The sequence below is a fragment of the Sus scrofa genome, chromosome 8 (genome assembly GCF_054392235.1).
Source record: "Sus scrofa isolate SSC_HxYL_T2T_F1_AM1 chromosome 8, Sscrofa_HxYL_maternal_Yorkshire_Landrace_v2.0, whole genome shotgun sequence".
Taxonomy (NCBI): domain Eukaryota; kingdom Metazoa; phylum Chordata; class Mammalia; order Artiodactyla; family Suidae; genus Sus; species Sus scrofa.
Window position 1 is genome coordinate 76,821,047 of NC_139390.1, and position 26,988 is coordinate 76,848,034.

Genomic DNA, 26,988 nt, shown 5'->3' on the forward strand with positions numbered 1-26,988 from the left:
GATATTCCATTGTGTTTGTTTGCATCTGTGTGTGTGTGTGTGTGTGTGTGTGTGTGTGTGTGTGTGTGTGATATACTTTCTTTATCCATTCATCCATCATTGGACACTTAAGTTGTTTCTATACCTTGTCTATTGTGAGTAATGCTGCAGTGAACATGGGGTGCAGATTACTTTTCAAAATAGGAATTCTATTTCTTTCAGATACGTATGTAGAAGTAGGACTGCTGAATAATACTGTAGCTTTATTTTTAATTATTTTTGTTGTTTTCTTTTTCTTTTTTTTTCCTTTTTTTTTTTTGGTTTATTTTGTATTTTAGGGCTCTCCTGTAGCATATGGAAGTTCCCAGGCTAAGGGTCAAATTGGAGCTGCAGCCACGGCCACAGCAACACGGGATCCAAGCCACATCTGTGACCTATGCCACAGTTTGCAGCAATGCTGTATCCTTAACCCACTGAGCAAGGCCAGAGATTGAACCCACAATCTCATGGATGCTAGTCAGGTTTTTAACCTACTGAGCCACAATGGGAACTCCTATTTTTAATTTTTGGAGGAATCTCCATGCCACTTTTCATAGTGGCTATACCAATTTACCTTCCCACCAATAGGGCACAAGTGTTCCCTGTTCTTCACATCCTTGACAACACTTATCGCTTGTCTTCTTGATACTGGCCATTCTGATAGGTGTGAGGTGTTATAGTTTCAGTTTGCATTTCCCTGATGATTAGTGGTATTCTGTATTATTTAGATAAATGCATACATTAAAGGAAAATAAAGGGTTTAATCCCTTCTAATTGTTAGATCCTTTACATCAAGAATCAAGATATCGGAGTTCCCATCGTGGCGCAGTGGTTGATGAGTCCGACTAGGAACCATGAGGTTGCGGGTTCGGTCCCTGCCTGGGTTTGGTCCCTGCCCTTGCTCAGTGGGTTAACGATCCGGCGTTGCTGTGAGCTGTGGTGTAGGTTGCAGATGCGGCACGGATCCTGCGTTGCTGTGGCTCTGGCGTAGGCCGGAGGCTACAGCTCCGATTTGACCCCTAGCCTGGGAACCTCCATATGCCACGGGAGCGGCCCAAAAAATAGCAAAAAGACAAAAAAAAAAAAAAAAAAGAGAGAATCAAGATATCCTTTTTAAAACTAATTATCATTTCCATCAACACTTTAGCCAATTGCTAAAGTTCTCTCTAGAATTTTAAGAGTTAGAAAGTACCACAAAGGCCATAGCATTCTTTTCCCACCAAAGACTGATCCCCCTTTTTTTTTTAACCTGAGTATGACACCTGTACTCGGAATTTTGCCTTTTCTCATTTCCCTTATTCACACTTGGACACTGTGATAAAAGTTCTGATTTCAAAGGGTCTAGTGCTCCAACACAAGGTCGTTCTCCAGGCCATGGTAAGAAAAAGAAACCAGTTCATAGAGTACATGAGTTCCCCAGTTATTAACAGCTGATGGTAATAAACTAAGAATAGCATGTAACTCACTTCCAAGCTGTTGGCGTTAGCTCTACCATGCTGACAACAGGGAAAGTAAACAGTCAACAAAATGATTATGACTCAGACATAGTACAGAGTATGTTTATGGAAAGCCAAGTCTGGCTCTTTCTTTATATCCCAAATAGTTCCTCCTTATCCCAAGTTCCTTTTGAAGTCAATTAAATTTCTGTGATATAAATGCATTAAGAAACATGTAGAAGAAAACAATAATGTGAAGGTCAGTAGTTTAAATAATAATCATTTGGGGAAAAAAAGCCATTACATCTGATCAGGAATGTAGCTCAAATGATCTCCTACTATTACGCAGGTGGCAATCAATTTTATTGAAAGTAGAAAAGGGATACACTAGTGTTTACTTTTTTTAAACACTTCTTTTGTGTAATTATGTATGTGTTATATATACACTTTGTATGGAATATTTGATGATAAAATATAAAAATGCATTATAACACATTTCCCATTTAAAGACACATCAAAAAACTTGAATGCTGTCCTGTATTTTGTTGTCTGCACTATTAAGTTTCCTTATTTATTGCACTAACATTTTGGATAAAATTATTTACAGGTAGAAAACTTAAGTTTGGGAGTTCCCGTTGTGGTTCAGTAGGTTACGAATCTGACTAGTATCCACAAGGATCTGGGTTCGATCCCTGGCCTCACTCAGTGGGTTAAGGATCTAGCATTGCCGCAAGCTGCAGTGTAGGTCGCATTGCTTTGGCTGTGGCATAGCTGGCAGCTACATCTCCAATTCCACCAGCAGGCTGGGGACTTCCATATGCTGTGGGCGTGGCTCTAAAAAGGAAAAAAAAAAAGAAGAACATTTAAGTTTACTTTCACTTGGAAGTATTAATATGTCCTATCTAAAACCCATAACCATAGTCCCTCAGAGAAAAATCCTGACAGCTTTCACAGAGACAGATGAAAAGTGTCCTGGAAGAAGCAAGCATCCGACTGATGATGCTGCCCCTCTTGGCAACAATGCTGAGCATTGGAAGGCTCATAAATGAAGCAGTGACCAGACTGTCTGAGGGAGACTCATTTTGAAACTAGAATTTGATACACAGCCAACTATCAATGGAACGTAAAAGAAAATTCCTATTAAGAGGTGTAAGGACTTGGACAACTCACAGCTCACACACTCTATGTCAGAAAGTTTATTTGAGGAGATACTCTGGAGAAAGAAAAAACTAAAGGAAGAGAACCTGAAAGAGAATGGCATGCAGTTCAAAAAAGAGTAGCAGCCGATTGTAACCCACAGGAAGAGAGGGAAACTAAGCAAAAGACTTTGGGATAGACTGATAGATGGAGATGCTAGGAAGACCCGCAGCTGAGTGGCAAAATTTAAATGCCATCCTTTTTTCTACAAATGCAACATATATACTGCTCAGTTCTATAACATCAAAAATTCTATTTATTTATTTTCAATTTTTCTTTTTTCTTTTCTCTCTCTCTATTTTATTTTATTTTATTATTATTATTATTATTATTATTATTTTGTCTTTTTAGGGCCATACTGAGGCATATGGAAGTTCCCAGGTTAGGGGTTGAACCAGACCTGCAGCTGCCAGCCCACACCACAGCCACAGCAACACAGAATCCAAGCCACATCTGTGACCTACACCACAGCTCACTGCAATGCTGGATCCTTAACCGGCTGAGCAAGGCCAGGGATCGAACACATGTCCTCATGGATATGAGTTGGGTTTGTTACTACTGAGCCACGATGGAAACTCCCCTAAATCATTTACATAAACAAGCAAAATGACACAAATTACAGTAATAGACTAGGAAGTCAGCTGTAAAATAGGGTAAGGCTAACATAACCACCATTAGAAGGAGATCAGGAAGTGAAAATGTTAAAAGTGAAGAAAGGCATCAGAGTACAGTGAACTCATTTCTGTTTTTTATTTGAAAGGAGTCGATGTTCTCTATGTGAAGTCAATAAATCCAAAACAGTGTTTTAAGTATATTGTTTAAGTATGTTGTTTAAGTCATAAAGGCAACTGATAAAAATACAACTATAATACAACTTTTATAAAATTGAGGGCCAAAGAAGATTAGGAGAAAGTTTTCTTTCATTGGGGTAACTAAATTTCTTTTCCTTCATTGGGGTAACTTAATATCTAAAACTGACAAGTCAAGACTGGAGCTACTACTGTATTATATAAAGTTATAAAAACTACCAGAAGAGCCAAAAATCAATGGACACCAGCAGCTATATCTGAGAAATGGCTCTGGAGAAGTACTGGAATCAATAGACCTTTCTGAATTATTTTATTCATGCTTTTACTCTCAATCGGATTTAATCACATCAATACTTACTTTGAAAATTTAACAATGGGATGAATAAAACAACTTGTTTTAAATTCTGTTATCTAGTCAGTTATTTTTTATTCACTGACATCCCAAAAAGAATTTAAGGAGGCTCAGTTCTCTGAGGTTTTGGGGTTTGTATTTATTACATTTTTTTTTTCACTCACAAACAAGCATTTCAAATTTGTTTTTCCCAAGACGTACTTTGGCCATCTTGAGCATGTAAGTAGTTGAAGGGAAAATGTTCTTAAAGCAAACACGCAGTTGCTACAAGGCATCAGAGAACCTCATCCTCATTGTCTGACTCCACCACTGGGGATCCTTGTGTGGAGTGGACTACAATCAAGATTAGAAGGTACCCCCCCCCAAGCTTTCCTATGCAGGTTAGGTCCACATTCCTCTAATTCTATACTATTCCCAATATTGTTCTGCACTAAAATTTACCTTTATCATGTTGAAACCCTGTATAACAATCTTTCTAGCTTGTACCGTGAAAGCCATTCTTTGATTCCTTCTACGTTTTACAGAACTAAATTATAGGCTTCCTAGGGCAGCTTCCAAATCCCTAAACTATGTGTCATTTGCAAACAGTGCACAGACTGAGAACCCTTGAATGCATGAAAGGTGCTACATATGTTAAGGTGTCTGGAATGACTCATGGTTAATAGAACTGCCACAGCAACCGTTCCACAGTCTTTTTCAAAACATGAGGAAACAAAGCCAGGTGATGTCACAGAGGATCAAGGCCAGAGGAGTGCCACTGTCGGCCTGGGCCCTGGCTTCCTGTCTGTTTATGCAGCTCCTGTAAAAGCAAAGAGGTCACAGAAGAAGAGCAGTTGTTGTTCTAAGGATGAAACATCAAATTTGTCTTAGGTGAGTCTACTTCATCGTAAGGTGGTAAGGGGGCTGACACTGGCCCAGGTAGCTAATAGAACTATCAGCAGCCGTCCCTGGTCCTTTGCTGATGCTGTTACCTTTGCCTGGAAATCTAGCATTCCCCTCACCATCACCCCCACTCCCACAACAAACCCATATATACAATCATCTACTCTTCAGCTAACTAGTCCAACTCATCCTTCCCAGAAGCCATTTCTCCCAGGAAGCCTTGCTGAATCTCCTATGTTTAGGCCACCTTCTTACACTCTGCGATCTCAGGGTACTGTGTCTTTTCCTTAGTATCATGCCACTTATCATAGTGCATTGTAAGTGTCTGCTCCTCATCTGTATCTATTCCTGCACTATAAACTTTTTAAAAATATTGCCTTTTTCATTTTTGTATCCCTAAGGCTTATCACAGTTCTTGAGATATAAGAGCTAACATATACTAGTACATAGTATGTAATAATCTGAATACATAATAGGTAACAGGTGTTTAATAAATGAATGAATGACATATGTCTAGAACACCATCATGGCCTTTCTTCAAAGATAAGGCTGACTTTTGAAGATGATCTAAACAAACTTGCACAGCATGAGGTAGAACTGCAGAGGTCAACTTAGAAATTTGCAGTGAGAATTATGACGGCTGATGTGCCTGGTTACAGAAATCTTTTGTTCCTATACTGACCTCAGACAACTAAAGACAACAAATTCTAATCAGAAAGTTGCCATAGCATTAGGTTGAATGAAATAGACCTTTTTTTTTTTTTTCAATAATGATGCCTCAGCTACGAAAATGAAAGAGATGAACTCCAGAATTCCCTTGTGGCACACAATGGGTTAAGGATCTGGTGTTGTCACTGAAGTTGCTTGGGTCGCTGCTATGGTGTGGGTTCAATCCCAGGCCTGGGAAATTTAGCATGCTACAGATGTGATCAAAAAAGGAGAGAGAGATAGACTCCTGGGGCCAGAGAAGATCCTCCTTGGAAATATGTTTAAATGGACAGAGCCAACATTAGCCTTCTTAAATCACCTTTCTGATTGGCATGTTTGTTTTTCAGTTATTTTTTTGTAAACAGTCAGTGACTTGTAGGCCTAAGAGCCATTTTCATCTTTTAAAGTTATTTCACATGTCTGCTTTGCTCTATTAATTATAAACTCAGAAGTCAATTTATTTCAAGGTTCTTTCATGCTGTGTTATCATTAGTATTTTGGTTTATCAAGCAATTAATTTCCATTTAAAAAACACATTGAGCATCTCCTCTATACCTGGTATTATGTTAACCATTGTATGTGCTAGTTATTAAATGCATGGACTTTGGGTCAAAGAGACTTAGGTCTGGGTCCTCCATCTATTAAATAAAGATGTGACATCTAGCAAGTTATTTGAACCCTCAATTTCCTCATCTGTTACATGGGGATGATAACCCTTACTTTAGAGTTTTATAAGATCAAGAAATGACATGAAATCCAAGAAGTACTTAGAGTATAAACTCTCAATACATGTTATCTAAATTATATGATAATATTTACAACTTAAAGATACTCTTTCCAGTCAGAGGCATCTCTTACTGTAAAGGAAATGGAAACCTAAAGTAATAGTTTCAGGTTTTTAGAATAGGAAACACTTATGTATTTATGTTCTTATCTGAGGACCTGTGTACAATGATAAATAATAAAATTTACTGAGAACATCCGCTACATATAAAATTGTACTAGGAATTAAGAGTGATGAACAGATGGACAGAATACATCTTTGTCGTTATTCTCACCAATTATACATGTTGGATATGGTTAGTTCTCATTCTTGGTATCTTTTCAAGTGTCTTTGTCACTTAGCTTTGGTAATTACATTAGCTTAGTCACTACACAGTTTTCTTACGTGAAAAAAAATTGAAAAAAAATAGACGAGTTCATCCAAAGGTTACTTTGTCCACTGTGAGATAAAGATAGTAACTGGAAGCTCTTGATTTGTTTACTAAACTCTTCATTCATTCATTTCATTCAACCAACATCAATTGAGCACTTACCCTGCACCAAACATTGTTAAAGGTAAAAAGGAAAAACGGAGCCCCTGACATCCAGGAGCTGGTTCCATACTGTTACCTTGGCCTTGACATTCTCCTGCTGAACATTAACAATTTCACATGATGTCAACATCAAACAAGGCCACTGTATGGCCATGATGGTTTATGGCAAAAGCAAGCCCATTTCATAATCATGTCCAAACACAGACAGAATATGACTATTGTCCAAACCCTAAGAGTGACCAAGCATTCTTCCATCCTGACTACGTGGGGTGACTGCTGATTATCTAACAATTACAGCTTTAGCTTCTTGCCTTCTATAGAAGCTGTATGCAGACACCCAATGATAGTATTATGCCCACTTCCTGACAGTTCCCAGTTCAGAGCAAAATGTTGTTCCTTCAACCCTCCCCTACATCACCTAACAGGAGCCCAGATCCTCTATGTCCTTTCTAACATTTACTCTCCACTGTCTTTTACTGAGATCCTGGCATTCCCCACAGTGCACAGGCTCCCTCCCTGCAACTCACTCAGCTGTGTTCCTGGACGTCTTTGTCTGGAGGACATTGGTATGGAAGGAAACAGCATAATGAATACCACAGAGTGTCTGATTACCAAGACATTTCGCATTGTGCTCCGGCTGCATATATCAGAAAACCTTAAACAATAGTGGCTTAAAAAAGATTGGTGTTTTTCTCTTGTAAAGAGTATAGAACTAGAGTGGCAGCTCCAAATCAGGGGTTCGGGCTCTTCCTTTCTTTTCCACCTTTCCAGCCTATGCCTTCAGATTCAGGGTCAGTTCATGGTCCAGTACAACTCCTGAAGATGCCACCAAGTGTCCATATTCCAGGTAAGTGGAAAAGAATGAAGAGAGAAGAACAAGAGGAGTGTGGCTCCCACCCTCACCAGCTCCCTTCCCTTCAAGAAGCCTTCTAGGAAAGTCTACCCATACTTCTGTGGACAGTTACCGGACCTACTCACAGAATTTAGTCACAGAGTCACCATTATTTTCAAGGAAATCTTGGAAATGTAATGTTTTCTCTGCACACATTGCCAGTCTGGATAACCTCAGGATTCTGTTACTAAGGAAAGAGATGGAAATGGATATTGAGTAAAGTCTATGCAAAATTATTGATGTGGTAATTAGTATTGAAAACATTGCTCAATTGGGTTAGTTTATGGTGAAAAAAAAATTTCACCAATAAACAATGTATTTGCAGAAATGGCCTGTTTCTATAGGAAATCATGGTGTGATGACATCACACGGGAGGCAAATATTGCATAGCTAAGAAAAAAAAAGGAAATCAAAAAACGTATCCTTCTATATAGAGTTTACATGTTTAAGAACAAGCAATGGTCTGGAAATGTCACATGTCTGTAGTCAGCAGTGTAAGCTATTTGAAAGAGCACCTTAATAACCTGGCTCACTCTTGTTGCTTTCATCATTCTAAAAAGCTTTGAATTCTTACAGGCTTAGCAGTCACAGTAAGCAGAGGTTCTCAACTTATGAAATCGGTTATAACAGGATTTACTTATTTATCCCCATCCACAAATATGCATGGAAATTTTTTCATTGGGATTCCTAGTAATTTTTTCATTGGTTTCAGTATTAGTAATAATTAAAACACATAAAATAGTTTGACTCATTAGGAAAGGTCAGCTATCGTTCCAAATGTTTTACATGCATTATCACATTTAAACCTCACAAGAATCCAATGGTTAGGGAATTTTTATTATCATCTCCTTTGGAGAGTTGAGAAAATTAGACCCACAAAACATTTAAATAATTTTTCACAGTTGGTAAGAGGAAGACTATGTTAAAATCCAGTAGTCTCCACCTCAGATGCTATAGCCTAAACCACCTCACTTCACGTCCTCGCTGCACCACGTGACAAAGGACAGCACAGATATGGGAGCAACTGTACAAGAGTAAGAAAGAATGAGGAGAAGCAGACACCTTTAGTGATCATTTTCCTTCAAAATGGATATCCTCATTGGAAAAACCAATATAATAGATTATACAAATCATGTCAAATCAGTTTCCTTGGGAAATCATTGTCTTGTCTTGGACTGGAGCTTTTTTCTTTTTTCTCCAGATTATCTTTACTTCATAAGTTTTGGTGTTTCCCACTTCCAACAAAACCAGTGCATGTGAAAATGCAGACATGAACACCAGGTCCAATCATCTGCTTCAGAGAATTCATTTTTAATTTTTTTGTATTAAAATATAGTTGATTTATAGTTTTGTGCCAAATTCTGCTGTACAGCAAAGTGGCCCCGTCATATATGTACATATAGATATGTATATATGTGTGTGTATATGTGTGTGTGTGTGTGTGTGTGTGTGTATGGCCGAGTCACATACACACATACACACATTCCTTTTCTCATGTCATTCTCCCATCATGTTCTATCCCAAAGGACTGGATACAGTTCCCTGGGCTATAGAGCAGGACCTCATTTGTTATCCATTCTAAATGTAAAAGTTTGCATCTACTAACCCCAGACTCCCAGTCCATCCCACTCCCTCTCCCTCCTTCTCGGTAACCACAAGTCTGTTCTCCATTGGATTGCAGTATTTAACTTAAGAAAATAAAATAACACATGATCTTTGTACATATATTAGAACGTAGATACAAGCAATTAATACCTTAATCAGATAAATATTATTGACATTTTTTATATAACCTTTCAGAATGTTTCTATGCATGTATAGCTATATATACATATGTATATATATTATGTACATAAATATTTGTAAATATATTATCAAAAGCTTTGTACCTTACATACTTTTGTCAATTTTTTGCATAACAGGTATTGTACATTTTTTAAGATGCTAGTAAATAGATGTTTATATAACTTTCTTTCTTGGTTTTACTCTTAAAAATAATGGCTTTTTTTTTTCAAAGAACAGACTTATTCTTATATTCTTTTTTCCTCTTGTGTATGTGTTACCCCCCAAAAAATCTGTGAATGAAGAAATAAAGCTACATTTTTAAAAATTTTTTTCCCAGCATAATCCCATAAAAATAATAACTGTGCAGACTGCAATATTGTAAGGAGAATAAAAATGAAGCACATTTTATAAATAAGCATAGACATATCTTCAAATCTCCAAAATTGGGAAAATTTAAAAATGTAAATTTTAACATAGTTAATTTTTAAAAGTTATTATATTCTTAGATATCTGGCCATTAAAATAAGTTTTAAAAGTGCATTATTTTTCCAAAGATATAATTTGAGACAAAAATGTATCTTCAAAGTTTCTGGTTTTTTTTTTTTTTGTCTATTTCAAATCACATAAGAATTTTAGGAAATACTATTTTTGAGATGGGAACATTTGATCAAATTTCTATTTCTTAAAAATTATTTAAAAATTTTCCTATCATGTAAATAACACTCCCACACCACTGTATCACGTTTAGGTCAGGCCAATTGTACTGTTAACTAGTCAAATATTTCCTTATAGTAGTCACAGGTAGTGCTTGAGAATCTCAAGTTGTCTAGCAATTTGATATTAAAAGCATCTTGGTGGAAAGTTTGTTGTATGGAGAAGTGACCAAAATTAATGTTTTTTGGAATTTCTATGGGAGAAAAGAAATCTAGGTGTGAAATTTTGTCTTCTGCAAATGGCAAAAACATCTGGGAGAACATTAATCCAGGTTTAAGACCAAAATGTTGATTTCAGGAAAATTACTGAAAGATACAACTGATATTTATAAGATGTATTACTATATTTTCAATCCCTCTTTTTCTATGAATTGTACATGTGTATATGTTTTTCTTTATTATCTTACAAATACTTTTTCTTATTCCGGCCACATAATTTCAGCACACACACTCAGAAAGCACTGGGAAACGTGACATACAAAAGGCATTTCCTTTGAGGTTTAACCCCTCCCTGCCTAAGACAGACTGTACATGAGTGGTCTACCCATCAAGTTAGTAATTTCTTCACTTATGATATTTAAAACTGCTATTCCTTTTAAACTCAGAAACAAGAGGCTGTTGTGTTCATGGGAAAATACAGCAAAATCTATATATATTGTAGTCTAGCTTTGCTAAAACACATGAAAGTTTAAAGAGATAAACTGATAACAGAAACACATCAAATATAGATCATTGATAATATGACTAATATGAGAGGTATGCATATGTTTTCAGTTTTCAAGTATAAGAGGGCAAATAGGTGAGATTTGCAACTGAAAAAGTGGTCATCACTCAATACTAAATGTATGGTAGCTGGAGTAATAAATTGTGAAATAAAATGCAAGAAAATAAGAAAAGTAAAAATACATTAAGGGAAAATTAAGTACATTCAGAGTATTTTTTTCAATTTGGAAATAACAAGTCAAGGATCCAATTATTTAATGACTTAAAAGTCTGTAAAAATCTTTCATAGGGCTCTGACCTACTTCAAACCTCAATATATTACTTTTCTGAGATAATAAAATCCCAAATCTTATCCTGAAATCCTCTATTCGTAAAGAATTAATAGTATATAAAATTTGTCATGCTTCCCAGCTCAGTGTATGATGATGGTTATAGACATCCTGGTTTCTGATCTTACAGGCAGAACTGAGTTAGTGAGAATCCATCATAATTTGGTGCAGATGTGCTTTCTTTGATGTGATAAATTGGGTCCTAAAAACTGTATGCAAATTGGAGTTTTTTCTTTTTCATAAATTCAGACATACTTTCATATTTTCATTACATTATGATGGTTCCCTATTTAAAAGAACAGCGTACAAGCCAGTTTGTAACATGAGGGGTTCTGTTTTGTTTTGTTTTGTTTTGTTTTGTTTTTGTTTTTCATGGCCACACCCATAGCATGTGAAGTTCCCCAGGGATTGAATTCAAGCTGCACTTCGACCTATGCCACAGCTGCAAACATGCCAGATCCTTTTACCCACTGCACAGGGCCAGGGATCCAACCCACGCCTCCACAGCGACCTGCACAGCCACTGCAGTTGGATTTTTAAGCCACTGCACCACAATGGGAACTCCACGTGAGTTTTTAGAAGTTAACAAATGCCTTCATCACACTTAGATGCTTCCTGTTGCAATTCATTTCTCCATCTTTCCCATTTCCAACAAAACTTCCATAACATTAATGTGTAGCCCTGCCTGTTTACAATCTCTATGAATACATCTTGATTGTTTTCACCTGTCTATTCCCCCATAAGTACTTTTTAATCAGGGGTACACGTCAGAATTTTCTAGAAATTTCCTTTAAAAGAATATACAGGCCAAGACCCTACACCAAACCTATTGAATCAAGAGAGAATAGGGAGTATTGAAAAGGTTCTCAAGTGCTTCTGCTTAAGAGCTAAGGAGAGCTCTTCTTTAGGACTGCTAAAAAGGGTGTTGAGAAATGATTAGTGGAATGAGAGCTTCTACAATGTCCTAATATCCTCCACATGTTTGAGGCCCAGCATCCCTCATTCCTCTTGTTGATGTCTGTCACTGTTTCTCATCCTTGTCCATGCCTATTTCTGCTCTTCTGCATTATTATTGTTCTATAGGCTAATCATGTTTTATCCCGCTATTTGTCTTCTCTAGAGAGAAAATGGAACCACTCAAGCATAGGTGCTATCTTGTATTTCTTTGTATCATCTTCCCCCACCATCCCAAGTTGTCTACATCCCATATTTTATTTCTTTTCTGGCACTTCTTTGCTACCTAAATCTACTGTATGTATTGTTTTCTTGCTTATTATGTGTTTCCCTTTAATAGAATGCAAAGTTCTTAAAAACAAGGACACTATGAGTTATTCAAAGTTCTAGCCCCAGTGCCTAAGAGTATTTAGTTTTCAAAAGGTATTTTATGAGTAAATGAACTACAGAGAGGATTGATGTGTGTGTGTGTGTGTGTGTGTGTGTGTGTGTAGTTAATTGTGTATTACATTTACTTAATTTCCACTGCATCAAATCATCCACTGGCTTTGGTCCAATCTGCTAGTCCTTGCTCTGCAAAAGCCATTATGTGAAGTGTATAGAGGGTAAGTCATTTTATCTTATTTTGTCAAAATAATAACTATCAAGTTCATTCAAGGTCCCTTTTTGAAGGAACTAGAAATTACATATATTTTAGCATGAATAATTCCAAGGTGAAAAGTAGAAAATTATAGACATCTAAGTGGAGCTGATGCATTTGTTAATAATACATGAAATATTGCATATATATTAGAGAATTTCTCAATTTTAGTTTGGGAGTTCATGTATTGACTCATAAAAATGACCATGATGTAATATTTACTCAGACCGTGGCGCTATTGGTAAAAACTCGGGATCAGCTCTGTGAACAAACATGTAATTATACTCTAGGTTCTACAGCACCCCTTTTAGCAGAGCCAACGTGAGTTTGTTTCCAACATATAAAATATTGTCAGGATCCAGATACTAGGCACCAAAAAGAGTGGTTGGCTAGGAACACTTGGCTTTAGAGCTGTTTTAACCTCATGCTAGGTGAGGGAGCCATCAATTTATCAGGATAAGGAAGAGTTGCTTCTCTCCTTGAATTTCTTAAAGTTGTTCCTCCTTGTCTCCGCTTAGCGTGCAAAATGTAAAGAATCCCACACTTGCATGGGGTTGGTTTCCTTCTCTTACATATATTCCAGAACATCATGAGTCATCAAAGGGTGCTGCCATTGTGATGCAACTCTGATGACGCCCCATGGTACTCTCTGATGCACCATAAAGTGTTCAAAATGTTTAATCTTAATGTGAAGTAGGTACAAAGTTCATGGCTTGAAGTTACTGAAGATTATTTCACTTGTTCTGTGGGTAGCTAAATTTATAAGAGTCACTTAGTTCTTCAATGTGATTAATATAAGGTAATTATATTGTTACTATGTTATTAATGTTACTATATTATTAATCATAATGTTAAGATTTTAGCAAAAGTTAACCATTTATCGAGCACTCACATATGCTAAAATCTGTGCTACGTGTTCATGAATCTTATCTCATTAGATGTGCTTAACAGCGGTGGGTATTTTTTATCCCTGTTTTCAAATAAGGAATCCAAGTCTTTCAAATACCAAGTAACTTAGTATGTGATGGAATCTGTATATGAAAACCCAATCGGTTTGAATCTAAAGCTCACACTAAGCATTCTGCACCAATGTAAATTATCCCTCTAAATTTCCAACTGGAAAAAGACTAAAATGGGCTCTTTCCAATGTCCAATGTAAAGAGCCCATTTTCACTTAAAACATAGTAAAACACTTGTGCTGACATATATGTACCACTTGCATTCACCTCAAGAAGAAGAAAGTAGAAAAAAAGAACAGGGCTAGAACAAAATCAAGACCTCTGGGAGCAGAAAGATGCACCAGTATAGGCTACCAGCCTGCGTGCTAAACAAAATCTCCACCATCTTTTGAAATCTATGGGTAAGGCTCTGAATCTCTCTGAATCACAATCGCCTCATCCATCAAAAAAGATGACAATGCAGGCCCCTGCTTCACCCTGGAATGGGCAGTGCCATTTTTCTTGTCTGCTTTTCCGCTCTTGGTCACACCTTGTCTTCAGGTATTCTTTCCATTTCCACTTTCTGCTGGAAAAGTCATCCTTCACAAAACTTTCCATGATACATGAAAAATTAAACTGCATCCTTGTTTCCATGGTGTCCTTGTTTTCCTTCTTATCATCTTTCTTATGTATCTGCCTCTCTGTTATTACTTTCCTATATATCTGACTCTCACCACAATGAACTACTGGAGAGCAGGGGGCTGGTTATCATTTAATCTCCCTCCTTAATACCTCCCTGCATAAAAATAAAACAGGTGGATGACATAAAATACGCTCTCAACAAATGTCCAGTAGGTGAGAAGACGTGATTTGTGACTGTTTATTTTATCCTACTAAACATATCAGGCTATTTAGCCTACTTTACTATGATACACCATTAAAAATAGATTTAAAATTTTATTTTAAAAATAAACTTTTAAAAAATTTCCCAGAATTAGGACAGAGGCACTGTGACCCGCATTCCTAAAAGAGCTGTTTTACTGGAATAGTCACAGAAGAGATATGTATCTTCAGGACAAAGAAACACTAGGAGAATAATGCTTTTTTCCTCTTCCTCAAGTCAAGAAAAATCCAGTTCTGGAATTGTAGATACATCAAACTTAGTCAAATGAAGCAATTCTCTCCCTCTCATTTTATCTACTTGTCATGATTAAAATGTCCTACTAGATTCTAAATAGGCACTAAAATCTGGCCCTTTTATCTGGGGATTGCAGAGGCAAACTCTTGGGCACTACCCTTCATGCCAACACACTACCAGTAGAGATTACTCCTGTAGGCTAACTATTGTTCTCCCCAGAAACTTTCTTTCCAAAGAGAAGTTTAGCCTAAATCCCTTTATCAGAGAGGAAAGAGATTTTAGAGTCAGTGGAACTCGAAGTTAGGTCCATCTGGCTTTTGCCATGACCAGCGGGGTAAAGTACTCCTTGCTTGGTAAAGCTGACAGGTGTCCCTCTTGTAAAACATAGAAAAAAATGATACTTGCCTAGCAAGGTTCTGGAGTGACCTGGTGTAGGTAATATGCTTAGTGTACAGTTCCACAACATAAATGATCAATAAACTATCATTTTGACAAGGACCCTAGGTTATATAAAGAAATGGGATAAATGGGGAGGGAGATGATTGGAAATGCAGGCTGCTTCACAGTAGTGGAGGGGAATCTCCAGGGTTGAGATCCAGGCCCATGGTATACAAAACAGCTTCTCCTTAGGAGGCATGGCTCTCTAGTCATGGAATAAACGTCATTATTCGCATTAAAGACATGGGGTGGGGCTTTCCTTGTTAAGTCACTCTTGGGCTTTAAGTAATTTTATATTTTAATAGGAAATTTTCTAGTTAATCCCTGTCTGTTGTAATATTCAGATCAACCAAAGCATAATCTGAAGGTTTTTTTTTTTTTTTTTTCTCCAGATAGTTTGAAAATTTGGGATTTCTGAATGTCAGATATTAGCTTGCAACTCCACCCTTGCTCTCAAATAAGAATTGGTCTTTTTTTTTTTTTCCCCAGCCGGCAGCAAGGGTCTTCATTTTCACTTCCTCCCAGCGGCTCTCTGCGCTCCGAGGAGGTGGGGCGCCTGGCATCCGTTTGTGGTTTTGGGGTAGTAACCTGTCCTGGGGCGGCCGCCCGCCTCCACCCTCCGCGGCGACCGTGACGTCACGGGCGATGCCCGGGTCCCGCCCGGCCTATAAAGCCACTGGTGCGCGCCGCGCCTCCGGAATGTTCGCACACCTTGTGCGGGAGCCGGAGCCCAGGGAATCCCGAGGCGAGCTCCAGGCGCTGCCTCCAGCGCCCGAGCCCGGCCGGGCCTCTGAGCACAGCTGCTCGGCCCCCCTGGTCCCCGGTCACCTCCTCCCGCCCGCCCGCAGCTCCCGGCCGAGTTGCCCCAGAGACCGCGACGCCACAGCTCCGCGGGACCAATGAGAGCTCCGCTGCTGCCGCCGGCGCCCGTGGTGCTGTCACTCTTGATCCTCTGCTCAGGTGAGGACATCCCGGCTCTGAGCTGCTGAGCACTTCTCCCAGCCGGGGCAAAACGGTCGCTCCTTGAATTTTGCTGCTGATTCTCTAAAAAATCGCCATTTGGCGGCCCCGGTTCTGTCTGGTGGGAGGTGACCTTGGTCCCTCCCTCTGTACGTTACTCCCTGGGAGTGGGCAGGTGTGTCTTAGATGTTCCAGGCCATCAAGAGGGGGCCGGAAACTCCTTGTACTTTTACTTTAGTCCAGCTGAAGGATCTCCTGCTTAGAGAGCCTGTGAGCCAACCCTTCGCTTGACCGATAAAGAAACCAACCGACGTCCAGAGGTGAAGTGATTTCCACAGATTTTGGAGTAGAGTAGTTAAATCCTGGAAGGAGACGCGCAGCCTTCTGCCTCGATTCTCCATCTCCTCTGTCAAGTACTTTTGTTTTTTCCCTTTCTAGAGGGTTTCGCATCGTCCCAGAGAGAAGTTAAAAGCACCACTTTGACACTGTTTTGTTTAGATCTAAAAGATAAAGCAGGGACTTGAAACTCTGGCCCCCAAATCTTAACTTCATCTCTAGTTTCTTCTCTTTGTGAGAACAGTAATAAACAGTGGCAATAAGGAGAATTATAATCAATTTCTATTTTCATTACTTTTTAACATTTCCTGTACATAGTCTTCTTAAACGTGAGCATATGTTAAGAAAACCCGGTATTTATTTCTAGAACCTGTTTATTAAAATAGGACAGGTAGCATCCTAACAAACACAAATGCATTTCATATGTGAAGTCATGGCAATGTTTAGATATTACCTGTTAAATAAGTGTAGCGACTTGATTTACCTCTTCTGCAGTATTTTGTTTCTTTCTTTCTTTCTTTCTTTCTTTTTTTTTTTTTGATGTGGGAATTAATGTACATTCTCTATGGAAATGAAAACCTTAATGAAAGAAGCTCTGTCATTGGAACAGCTGAGTTTGCTTCTTGGCAAAAATGTGAAGTTGCTTTCATAAAGTGACTCAATCATAAACAATAGCACATGTGCAATAACTGCTTTGCTATCAAAAGATAAACATTTCTCCTGCGCGCTGCTCCTGCGCTCTGCTGACTGGGGAGAAAAGACATTCTGCTTTATCTTCTCTTCCATTTTGCCCTTGTTCCCACAGCCCATTATGCTGCTGGACTGGACGTCAACGGCACCTCCTCTGGGAAAGGAGAACCATTTTCTGGGGACCATGGTGCTGAGGCATTTGAGGTGACCTCCAGAAGTGAGATGTCCTCGGGAAGTGAGGCTCCCCCTGCTAGCGAAATGCCTTCTGGTAGCGACTATGACTATGCTGAAGAGTACGATAACGAACCGCACATATCTGGCTATATTGTAGATGATTCAGTCAGAGGTGAGTAGAGGGTAAGGTGACAATGTAGCCAGTGAGATGTGTGTTTGTATAAGACAAGCTGCTTCAAAAGAAAAGCTACTCCCCGATCTCCTAGTGGCTTTCTTGCCCTCTCTTTCCTGATCCACTGGCTAAATTGAGATGGAAAGAGCTATTCGTGGCCACATCCTATATGTCTGCAGCTCTAACAAACGTTTTATGTCTAGGAAGGCTAATCTTTGCAAAACATTATTCAGTGGGAGTTGTTATCCATTTACAGACGTGAGAACCGAAGCTCAGAAAGGTTAAGCATTCTTCCCAGTGTTCCAGAGCCAGGATGAGGACTCCAGTCTGTTTGATTCCAGATACTATGCTCTTTCATACCCTGCCACGTGACCCTCAAATGAGGGTCCAGTCCTATCTACGTTGTATCTCAAGTTTTATATTCACTCCCCTCCACCGTTTCCCCCCAAATAACTGCATTTTTAGCACAAATAAGGGAACAGAAGTAATGGGAAAGGAACGATTGGACCTTAGCCTTTAAGGATAAGGTGTTGCGAAATTGGTAATAATAATAGTCATACCACCTTCTGGAAATAATAAAAGAAGGACAAGTATGCGTGGATTATGTATTGATAGAATCACTCTTTAATCCCAAATCCCATTTGTCAGTTAAATAATGTGACCCATAGTTTTCTTCTCTTTGGCTGTTATCTGATCATTTTAAAAAAGCATTTGCTTAAAAGGAAGTTACCAAAGGAAGAGGTCAGTCTTGTTACCCTCATGTTACTTTGGAGTTTGAGGGCAGAACAGGTCATCAGCAAATCAGATCTAAGTATCCTAGGAGCCTCCACTACATAGGCAAGACTTACAGCCCTCTCTTTCCTGATCTTAGTTTCCATGGCTCCTCCTCCTCTCTCTGGCTCCCAGAACTGGTGAAGGGAGAGAGGGTGATACCATAGGGACAGTGACTGGAGGAAGAGGCAGGTGGAGAGAGTTTTACTGAATACTCCATGTTATCTGCCTTTGGAGCTTATGCTCTTCTATAAGGTGAGGAAGGAGTCTGTCTATAATTCTTATTTTGGGAAGGGAGGAGATTAGACCATCAAGACTTAGAAATGGTTCTCTTAAAGCTATTTCAAGTTGTTAACATTTCAAAAGGCCAAACACATTGTTGGTAGTGAAAATGGCTAGGGCTTAACGTTCCAACGCATTGTGAAACAGTGAAAATTAACCAATGGGATTAATGTCTATTGTAACACTTTAGCGTAGTAAGTATTTGTCTCTATAATTTGTAATGTATCTGATAAAGCGCTGTAATATTGATGTAAAATATTTCTGTGAGAAGACTTATTCTAACTTGTGGTACTTTTTTATCATCAAGGGAAAATTTCAGTATAAAAATTGCATAGCCACCTATTAAAAACATTACTCCTAATTTGACTATTGTTAATGTTGTTAATAATGATAAAATATTCATAATATTTATTTGTTGTCTCCTTAATCATGGGATTCTATCTTTGATACCCTTCCCTATGTTTCCAGAGTTTTCTATTCATGAGTACTGCAGGACCATTATGGCTAATTGTATTAGGATATTATGATATTTCCCTCTTTTCACTGGACTCTGCTAAACACTTGCTCAGATAAACCCACTCAAGGATTAGAATAACAAAATGCACAGTTTCTAACATGGAAACTCTGCCTTTCTACATTTAGCATGTGGATAAACTATATCCCACATAACTGTTACACTGAACAAAGGTTTCCGTGGATCTGAAGAATTAAGATGAATCTCTGAAGCATCAAGTACAAATATTTCTGGACCCCTATTTTTTCAAATAGATTGATCACAGACATGAGCTCCCCTCCCCAAAGGTATTGATCGTAATCTGTTGTCATCTGGGAGTTGGAGAAAATCGATTAACTCTAATGTCTAATCCTCAGTTTTCTCCACTTCAAGTAATACACACTAATTCCCAATTAGATAGCGAGCACATGACCAGTATAAGAAAATCATCAAATATACTCAAGCCCCACTGTAACTAATGGCACTGACCTTTTCCAAGAGAAAACATAGTATTATAGGGGAAAAAATAGGTTTTAATATCCCAGCGCTGCCGCTTTCTAGCTATGTGTTCTACTGCAAGTTACTTGTTTTCACTCAACTTTGTTTTTCTTACCTATTTCATTTGGATCGTAACACTACATTCAGCTGTGATTTGGGGTTAATTAAATTAATGCTCGTTACCGAGAACTTGGTATATATTAGAAATTCAGGAAAATATTTAACATACTTCATGGCTTTTCTTAGACAAGTAAAGAATTATTCTATTATTCCTGTTATCAGTAATAATAATACTGGTACAAATAAATTCAAGATACATTTCTAAGCTAATAAAAGAACAAAGGGATTCAGACTTTTAAGTGCCATGTGATACAAACATTCTCTTTGTTCAGTTTTGCTGTATGAATTGTGCTAAATAATAACACAAATATGACACTCATCTCCATGAACTCTCAATTCTAGGATTTATCTCATATCTCCAAAATGGTATTCAAGAGGAAGAGAGATGTTTGTCAATAAATCTTTCATTTTTTTTTTTTTAGTTGAACAGGTAGTTAAGCCCAAGAGAAACAGAACAGAAAGTGAAAATACTTCAGATAAACCCAAAAGAAAGAAAAAGGGAGGCAAAAGTGGAAAAAATAGAAGAAACAGAAAGAAGAAAAATCCATGTGATGCAGAATTCCAAAACTTCTGCATTCACGGAGATTGCAAATATATAGAGCACCTGGAAGCAGTAACCTGCAAGTAAGTTTCCCTAAATTATATAGAACTCTTTATTTCTAACACTGTGTCTGAAACCCCTAGCTGCAGAAAGCCTTTTTTTTTTTTTTTCAATGGTATGAACCAAGGGTTGGCAGACTTTTTCTTAAAGAACCAGATAGGAAATATTTTGGGCTTCATGGGTCAAGATTATGTGTGTACTTATATAATCAATTAAAATAGAACCATTTAAAAATATAAAAATCATACTTGGCTTGCATGCTGCCTAAGACCTGACAGATGGCAAGATTTGACCCCATCGGCTGCAGTTTGCTGAACCCTGATGGAAACGATCATTTTATAACATATATTTTGCAAAACCTCTTTTTTAAAAAGAAACTAAAGGTACTTTTTGCATAATGTTCTAGCCCCCCCCCCCACAAGCTACTAGCACATTAAATGATAGTGGAATGTATTAACTGGATACCAACTCACTAAACTCATTAGTCGGTCATCCTAGAGGCATAAAGAATGAAAACTTGTGTCTTCTTGACATATCATACCAAGCTAATCTCAACTTGTTCTTATACTAATAGATCCTTGACTCAAATATATTCTAGGTCTCATCATTTTGAAATTTAAACATATGGCATGCCTTTTTTTTAAATGTTAGAATTAATGGTCGTTTGTGATCTGGAAAGTAAACATAAAATATGCAGAATGTTTTCAGTGGTAATAATTTCAAAATGTATGCTGTTTTCAGATGTTACCAGGATTACTTTGGTGAACGATGTGGGGAAAAGTCCATGAAGACTCACACCATGGTCCACAGCGATTTATCAAAAATTGCTTTAGCAGCCATTGCTGCTTTTGTCTCTGCCATGAGCTTCACAGCTATTGCTGTTGTTATTACAATCTAGTAAGTATGGCGTCTCTTAAAAATTCCCAATAAAATAACGTCAGGTTAATTTTTTTTCAGTATTGTCTATCAGTGTTGTATATTTTAGATGAGTTAGTCTATTGGTGGCACATGGTCTTTGGTCATATCTTTACACTTCATTGACAAAGATCACAGAATATGGTCACATGTATATTTGGACACCATGGAAACAATATATGAAGCCTTTCCTTGAACTTAAAAATTGGTGGTTTTATTTCATGTTATATGTCTACTCGTGGCAATTTCCAAATCTCAGAGTGTTCGTATATCTTCTCTGACTATAATAAGTTTAAGCAAGCCTCCCAGAAGCTACTTTAGGACTAGGTCACAGGAGGTTGTCAGAGGGCATGCTTTGGTGCTAAGAAATCACAAAGAGCTTCCAACCTGGAGCCAAAAAATATATGCCTTCTGCTCCTGTTAGAATGAAAAAATCTGAGTTAGGAATTTTATAGCATGATATTGACTTGCTTAAAGCAGCTTGTGCCTATTTTGTTATTATCAAATATAAAATGGGAACTCAGTTCTTAAAAACAACCCATTTCCTCCATGTGGCATGGCACAGGAAGCAGGGACAATTCTACTACTGTTCCATTCATGCAGCATCTGCCCTGTGTTCCCATAACAGGTCACATACTTCACTGCATGACCAATGGCTGTTGCCACTAGCCTCTTCTAGGTAGTAGACAGACACTGGTGGGCATGTAGAAATGGCATTGTCTGTCAAACAAAAGTCAGTGAATTCAAGAAGTTGGAGGAGGGTGTGAATAGCTCTGTAATGAGTCATGTGCTACTAGAGTTTGGGAAAAGCAATAGACTCATTATTCTAATTTTAGGTCCTGGTAAATTACTTTAACAACTGGATTGTGGACATGATCTACTACTCCTGCCATTCAGGAAACAAGGGGTTATCTTCTGACACTGTTTACTATTATTTGAAACTCAGATCAGATAATGATAAAATGACACACAAAACACTGTTTTATGATGCACGTAAAGTTTGATGTGGGGCTTCAATTTGTTTTGCGCGCTCTAGAAATTATTTCAGTCTTTCTATTGGTACCTCAAGCCAGTTATGCAAATGCGTTTAGGAAAGTTACCCTCAGACAATGCATTACTATTTGACATAGAAGGATAGACGCAGAAATGGCCAGCTAGGGAATATGTTTTGAAAGAATTAGTTAAACTTGTAATTAATTCAGGTTGAAATATTCAATAATCCTTTGGAAGAGTATGGAAAAACTTTGTCATGCTGTCCTTTCCTTCTGTATGCTCTCTGTATTTGAAACACACAGCAAACCCTAACCTAAGTTACAGCCACTGTTTTTTCCAAAATTGAAGTTAATTTTTCCCAAACATCACAACAAGAGTTCCTCAGATTTTAATGGTAATATTTAGTAGATACTAAAAATTGAATTGTTTAGTGTACAACATTAAGATATTTCGGACCATTGACCAAGTAGCAATATATAAAACTTGAAGCATTTTTTGTATTTAGAAATAAATGAAACTCTTTTTTTTTTTTTTTTTTTTTTTTTGGTCAGCATGTTTAAAAAAATATCCAAGCATTTAAACTTGTTTGTGCAAGACAACAGCCCTTCTATGGTAACCTGTACTATTTTCTTCCTCCGGTTGTGCATGGTAATTGTGCTAAGTTTGGGGGAAAAAATATGGATGTATTCCATGCCTTCTGAAAGTTTGCATCTCAAGGCATATTTATTTAAATCTCAGTAGTTTGGAAATATGTTTGTTTGTTTCTTTTTAGGGCTGCACCCACCGAATATGGAGGTTCCCAGGCTAGGGGTTGAATTGGAGCTGCAGCCACAGGCCTACACCACAGTCACAGCAACGCCAGATCCATGTCCCATCTGCAGACTATAACACAGCTCATGGAAACACTGGATCCTTAACCCACTGATCAAGGCTAAGAATCCAACCCATATCTTCATGGATACTAGTCATGTTTGTAACCTGCTGCACCACAACGGGAACTCCCGAAAATATGTTTATATAATGTCAACATAAAGATCCCCTTAAAAAAAAATTGTGGTACCTTTTAGCTGGGTTTAGGGTTTTTTTGTTTTGTTTTGTTTTTGTCTTTTGTCATTTAATGGCCGCACCCGAGGCATATGAAGGTTCCCAGTCTAGGGTTCTAATCAGAGCTGTAGCCGCCGGCCTGCACCATAGCCACAGCAACACCAGATCCAAGCCACATCTGTGACCTACACCACAGCTCACAGCAACACAGGATCCTTAACCCACTGAGCAAGGCCAGGGATCGAACCTGCAAGCTCATGGTTCCTAGTCGGATTCGTTAACCACTGCACCACAACGGGAACTCCGGGGTTTAGGTTTTGGTTTGGTGGAGTGGTCTGTAAGTGTGTAAAGGCCTATAAAGACTCACAAAAAGGAACTCCCTATATTCATGAAAACCCCAGGCCATATATAGATCTATAGAACTTTAATGACAGTAGAATATCTTGTTCTTTGAAGCCTTCGAAAACGATACTTCAGGGAATATGAAGGTGCAGCTGAAGAACGAAAGAAACTTCGACAAGAAAATGCAAATGCACATGCCATAGCATGACTGAAGATAATATTACAGGTTTGAGTTTTAAAATATATCTTTAAATAATATCTTACGATTTAAAAATATACTATTATTTGAAGAAAAATCAGAAAGCGAGTTTTCTTAATTATACACCATGAACACTGGCTCCATTAAAGTGTTGTTCTTTGAGCATGAGATGAAGTTCAATAATGAGGATGGCCTATGCCTTAGTATGATAAGGGATATAAAGATGAGGGAGACACAGATTTTTACTGCCAAAGAACTTAGTGTTTGGTAAGTAGAAAAAAGTGTAAGGAACGACAACATTAGAGGAAGTAAAATAGGTCATAAGAAAGGAACCAATGGGCTAGAAGGAGTTCCCAGTGAAGGAGAGAAAGACTCTAGCGGGATGAATTTGGGGGAAGAAGAGGACAGGTATACAGGATGGCATTGGTATTGCGCCTCAAAGAAGCGATGAGATTGGGACAGGCAATTATAAAGGGAAAAGAAGACCACTACCATGAGATGGGCTAAATTATTTTAGAAACTTTTGAAAAATGGCCTACTTCAGGGAGTTCCCACTATGGCTCAGCAGTAGCAAATCTGACTAGTACCCATGAGGATCCGGGTTCGATCCCTGGCCTCGCTCAGTGGGTTAAAGGATCCAGCTCAGTGGGTTAAAGGATCCAGTGTTGCCTTGTAGGTTGCAGACGCAGCTAGGATCTGGCATTGCTGTGCCTGTGATGTAGGCTAGTGCGGCCGTAGCTCTGATTTGACCCTTAGGCTGGGAACCTCCATATGCCATGGGTGTGGCCCTAAAAAAAGAAACAAAGAAAAATGGCCTACTTCAAATAGTGTTGGGGAAGATAAGGTTAAAATGATAGGTTAAACTCCTGCGGTAGAGAGCCACCGTCAGAGAATTTGCACTAGGAATGAGAGGAAGTGGAAACAGTAGGTTTATAAAGAAAAGAAGAAGGGAGCAGGGGTACTAATTTGGGGGAGAGCTTGATGAGAGAATGTATCATGGTCCTTATTTTTTCTTAGGGAGGGAGAGCTGGGCATGTTGTAGGTAGGAGGCAAGAAGATACGGAGAGGGATATTTTCTTGATAACTAGAGTGAATAGCTAATAAAGCAAACTTCCAGTGAAAGAGGGAGGCAAGATTAAATACTCACTTAAAGTTGGCCAGAGGAAGGAACTGCAATTCCTCAGACATCTGGGAAAGATGGCACATCCTTAAGTTGTTATTTTCTACCTCCAGTGAATTTAAGAATTACTTGAGATGCTTGTTAAATATGCATATTTCTGGGCCAAATCCTAAATCTACTAAGTCAGTATTTCCACTTTTAATTAACATTTCAGATGCTTGTAGGACCACTATATTTAGCACTGGTTAAGTACAGGCTTTATGTTCTGAGCCTATTACAGAACTAGTTCAATAACTCATGAAATGGATAATTATCCATGCCAATGCTATACTCAGCATTTATTCATCAAAATTTATTGCTGAATTGGCTTAATAGTCTGAAGGGAAGACCACCAACATGAATAAGGGTAGACTTTTGGTTATTTAGTGCAATTGAAATTTCTCCAAGGAGGTCCAGAATGACTTTAGGGAAAGGAATATGCTGTGTTGGCACATGGTGGCTGCTTATGAATTGGTAGCTACTATTATTATGCCCTTGTTACTAATTATCCTAAATTAACTGTGTATCATAAATACCCTGAGCCACTTAATCTTTGTTTTATTATTATTATGATGATGTCCACTGCATAGATTTGGTTAGGAAAACTGTTGTGCATGACTGCTGTTGCAGTTTTATTAAGCAGAATTTGATGACATAGGTTTGGGCATAGACAGTCTTCTACCTAAGTCAATGTATAAGTAAAGCGTATGTGAAAGAGGGATTCAAGTCAAAGTGATCGTTTGTCTCTGAAAAGCTCTTAGCACTTTTCACAAGATATCATAGAAACACTTGACAGATATTCTGATTCCTGATTATATTTTGACATTTTTCTCATAGCTATATTAGAATGGAGCTTATGGCTAATACTTCATTTTATTTTTCAACAGGGTAGCAGATCGGGGTCACTGCCAAGTCATAACCATGACTGATGAGTTGGTTCCTCTTTGCAGTGGATCATAAGAAGACAGAACCTTTTTGTTCTGGTGGTTTTAAACTTCCAACTGTCACTTTTTTTAATGCTAAGTCTTATTTCTGTACATAAAGATGCACGGAGATAAAAAGTATTTTTTCAAGTTGTAAATAATTTATTTAATATTTAATGGAAGTGTATTTATTTTACAGTTCATTAAACTTTTTTAATCAAACAGATTGAGAGTTTGAATATTAGTTTTGAGATTGTGAGACTTGAGGGTATGTTTCCCCTAACACTTAGAGGATCATTTTAAAAGGAGTTCCTTAACTTTTTTTTTTTTTAACTGTTTTTGGGTTCATTTTAAACATGTATTGCTTTTCTTAGAAAGCACTCTTCTGGGGAAAATTATAAACTAGAATCACTTAGACCTCCCACAAATATCCCAAACTGGTCCTTCTTATTCTACGTAAAACTTACTCCAAGTTCTGTTAATAACAAAAGCCTCTAAAATCAACCCATGCCATGGCCTCTCTGTACAGTAGACTCAGACATTATCAAAGAAAATATACTGCCCATCATCATCACCACCATAAACAAGAAGATGACGAGAATAAGTTTGAATCTGGCATTTTCAAAAACAGGTATTTAGATTTGAGACTTCTTTCCCTGATATCATGACATAAATGTCTAAAACCCAGTTCTCTTTTACCTCCACTTGCTACTCTTTTCTTATATTATTTCATTTTATTTATTTGTCTTTTTGCCTTTTCTAGGGCCGTTCTCGTGGCACATGGAGGTTCCCAAGCAAGGGGTCTAATCGGAGCTGTAGCCTCCGGCCTACGCCAGAGCCAGAGCCACAGCAACGCGGGATCTGAGCCGCGTCTGCGACCTACACCACAGCTCACGGCAGTGCCGGATCCTTAACCCACTGAGCAAGGCGAGGAATTGAACCCGCAACCTCATGATTCCTAGTCGGATTTGTTAACCCCTGTGCACGACGGGAACTCCTTCTTACATTACTTTAAAGAAATACATTTGTTTTGGGGCATAGGTGTTCT

At 38.1% G+C, this 26,988-nt stretch overlaps 1 protein-coding gene across 2 annotated transcripts; it reads left to right on the top strand.

Moving 5' to 3' along the window:
- The first annotated feature begins 15,978 nt into the window (after positions 1–15,978).
- Positions 15,979–26,162, top strand: AREG (amphiregulin). 2 transcript variants are annotated; one of them, NM_214376.1, is made up of 6 exons: positions 15,979–16,228; positions 17,370–17,600; positions 20,187–20,388; positions 21,107–21,262; positions 23,774–23,885; positions 25,905–26,162. In NM_214376.1, the coding sequence occupies exons 1-5, from the start codon at positions 16,168–16,170 to the stop codon at positions 23,865–23,867; spliced, it is 744 nt and encodes a 247-aa protein (NP_999541.1). In that variant the 5' UTR covers positions 15,979–16,167; the 3' UTR covers positions 23,868–23,885; positions 25,905–26,162. The 2 variants fall into 2 exon arrangements, with proteins under 2 accessions (NP_999541.1, XP_084827120.1); XM_084970994.1 differs by lacking the exon at positions 15,979–16,228 and adding an exon at positions 16,231–16,548.
- Positions 26,163–26,988: the final 826 nt, after the last annotated feature.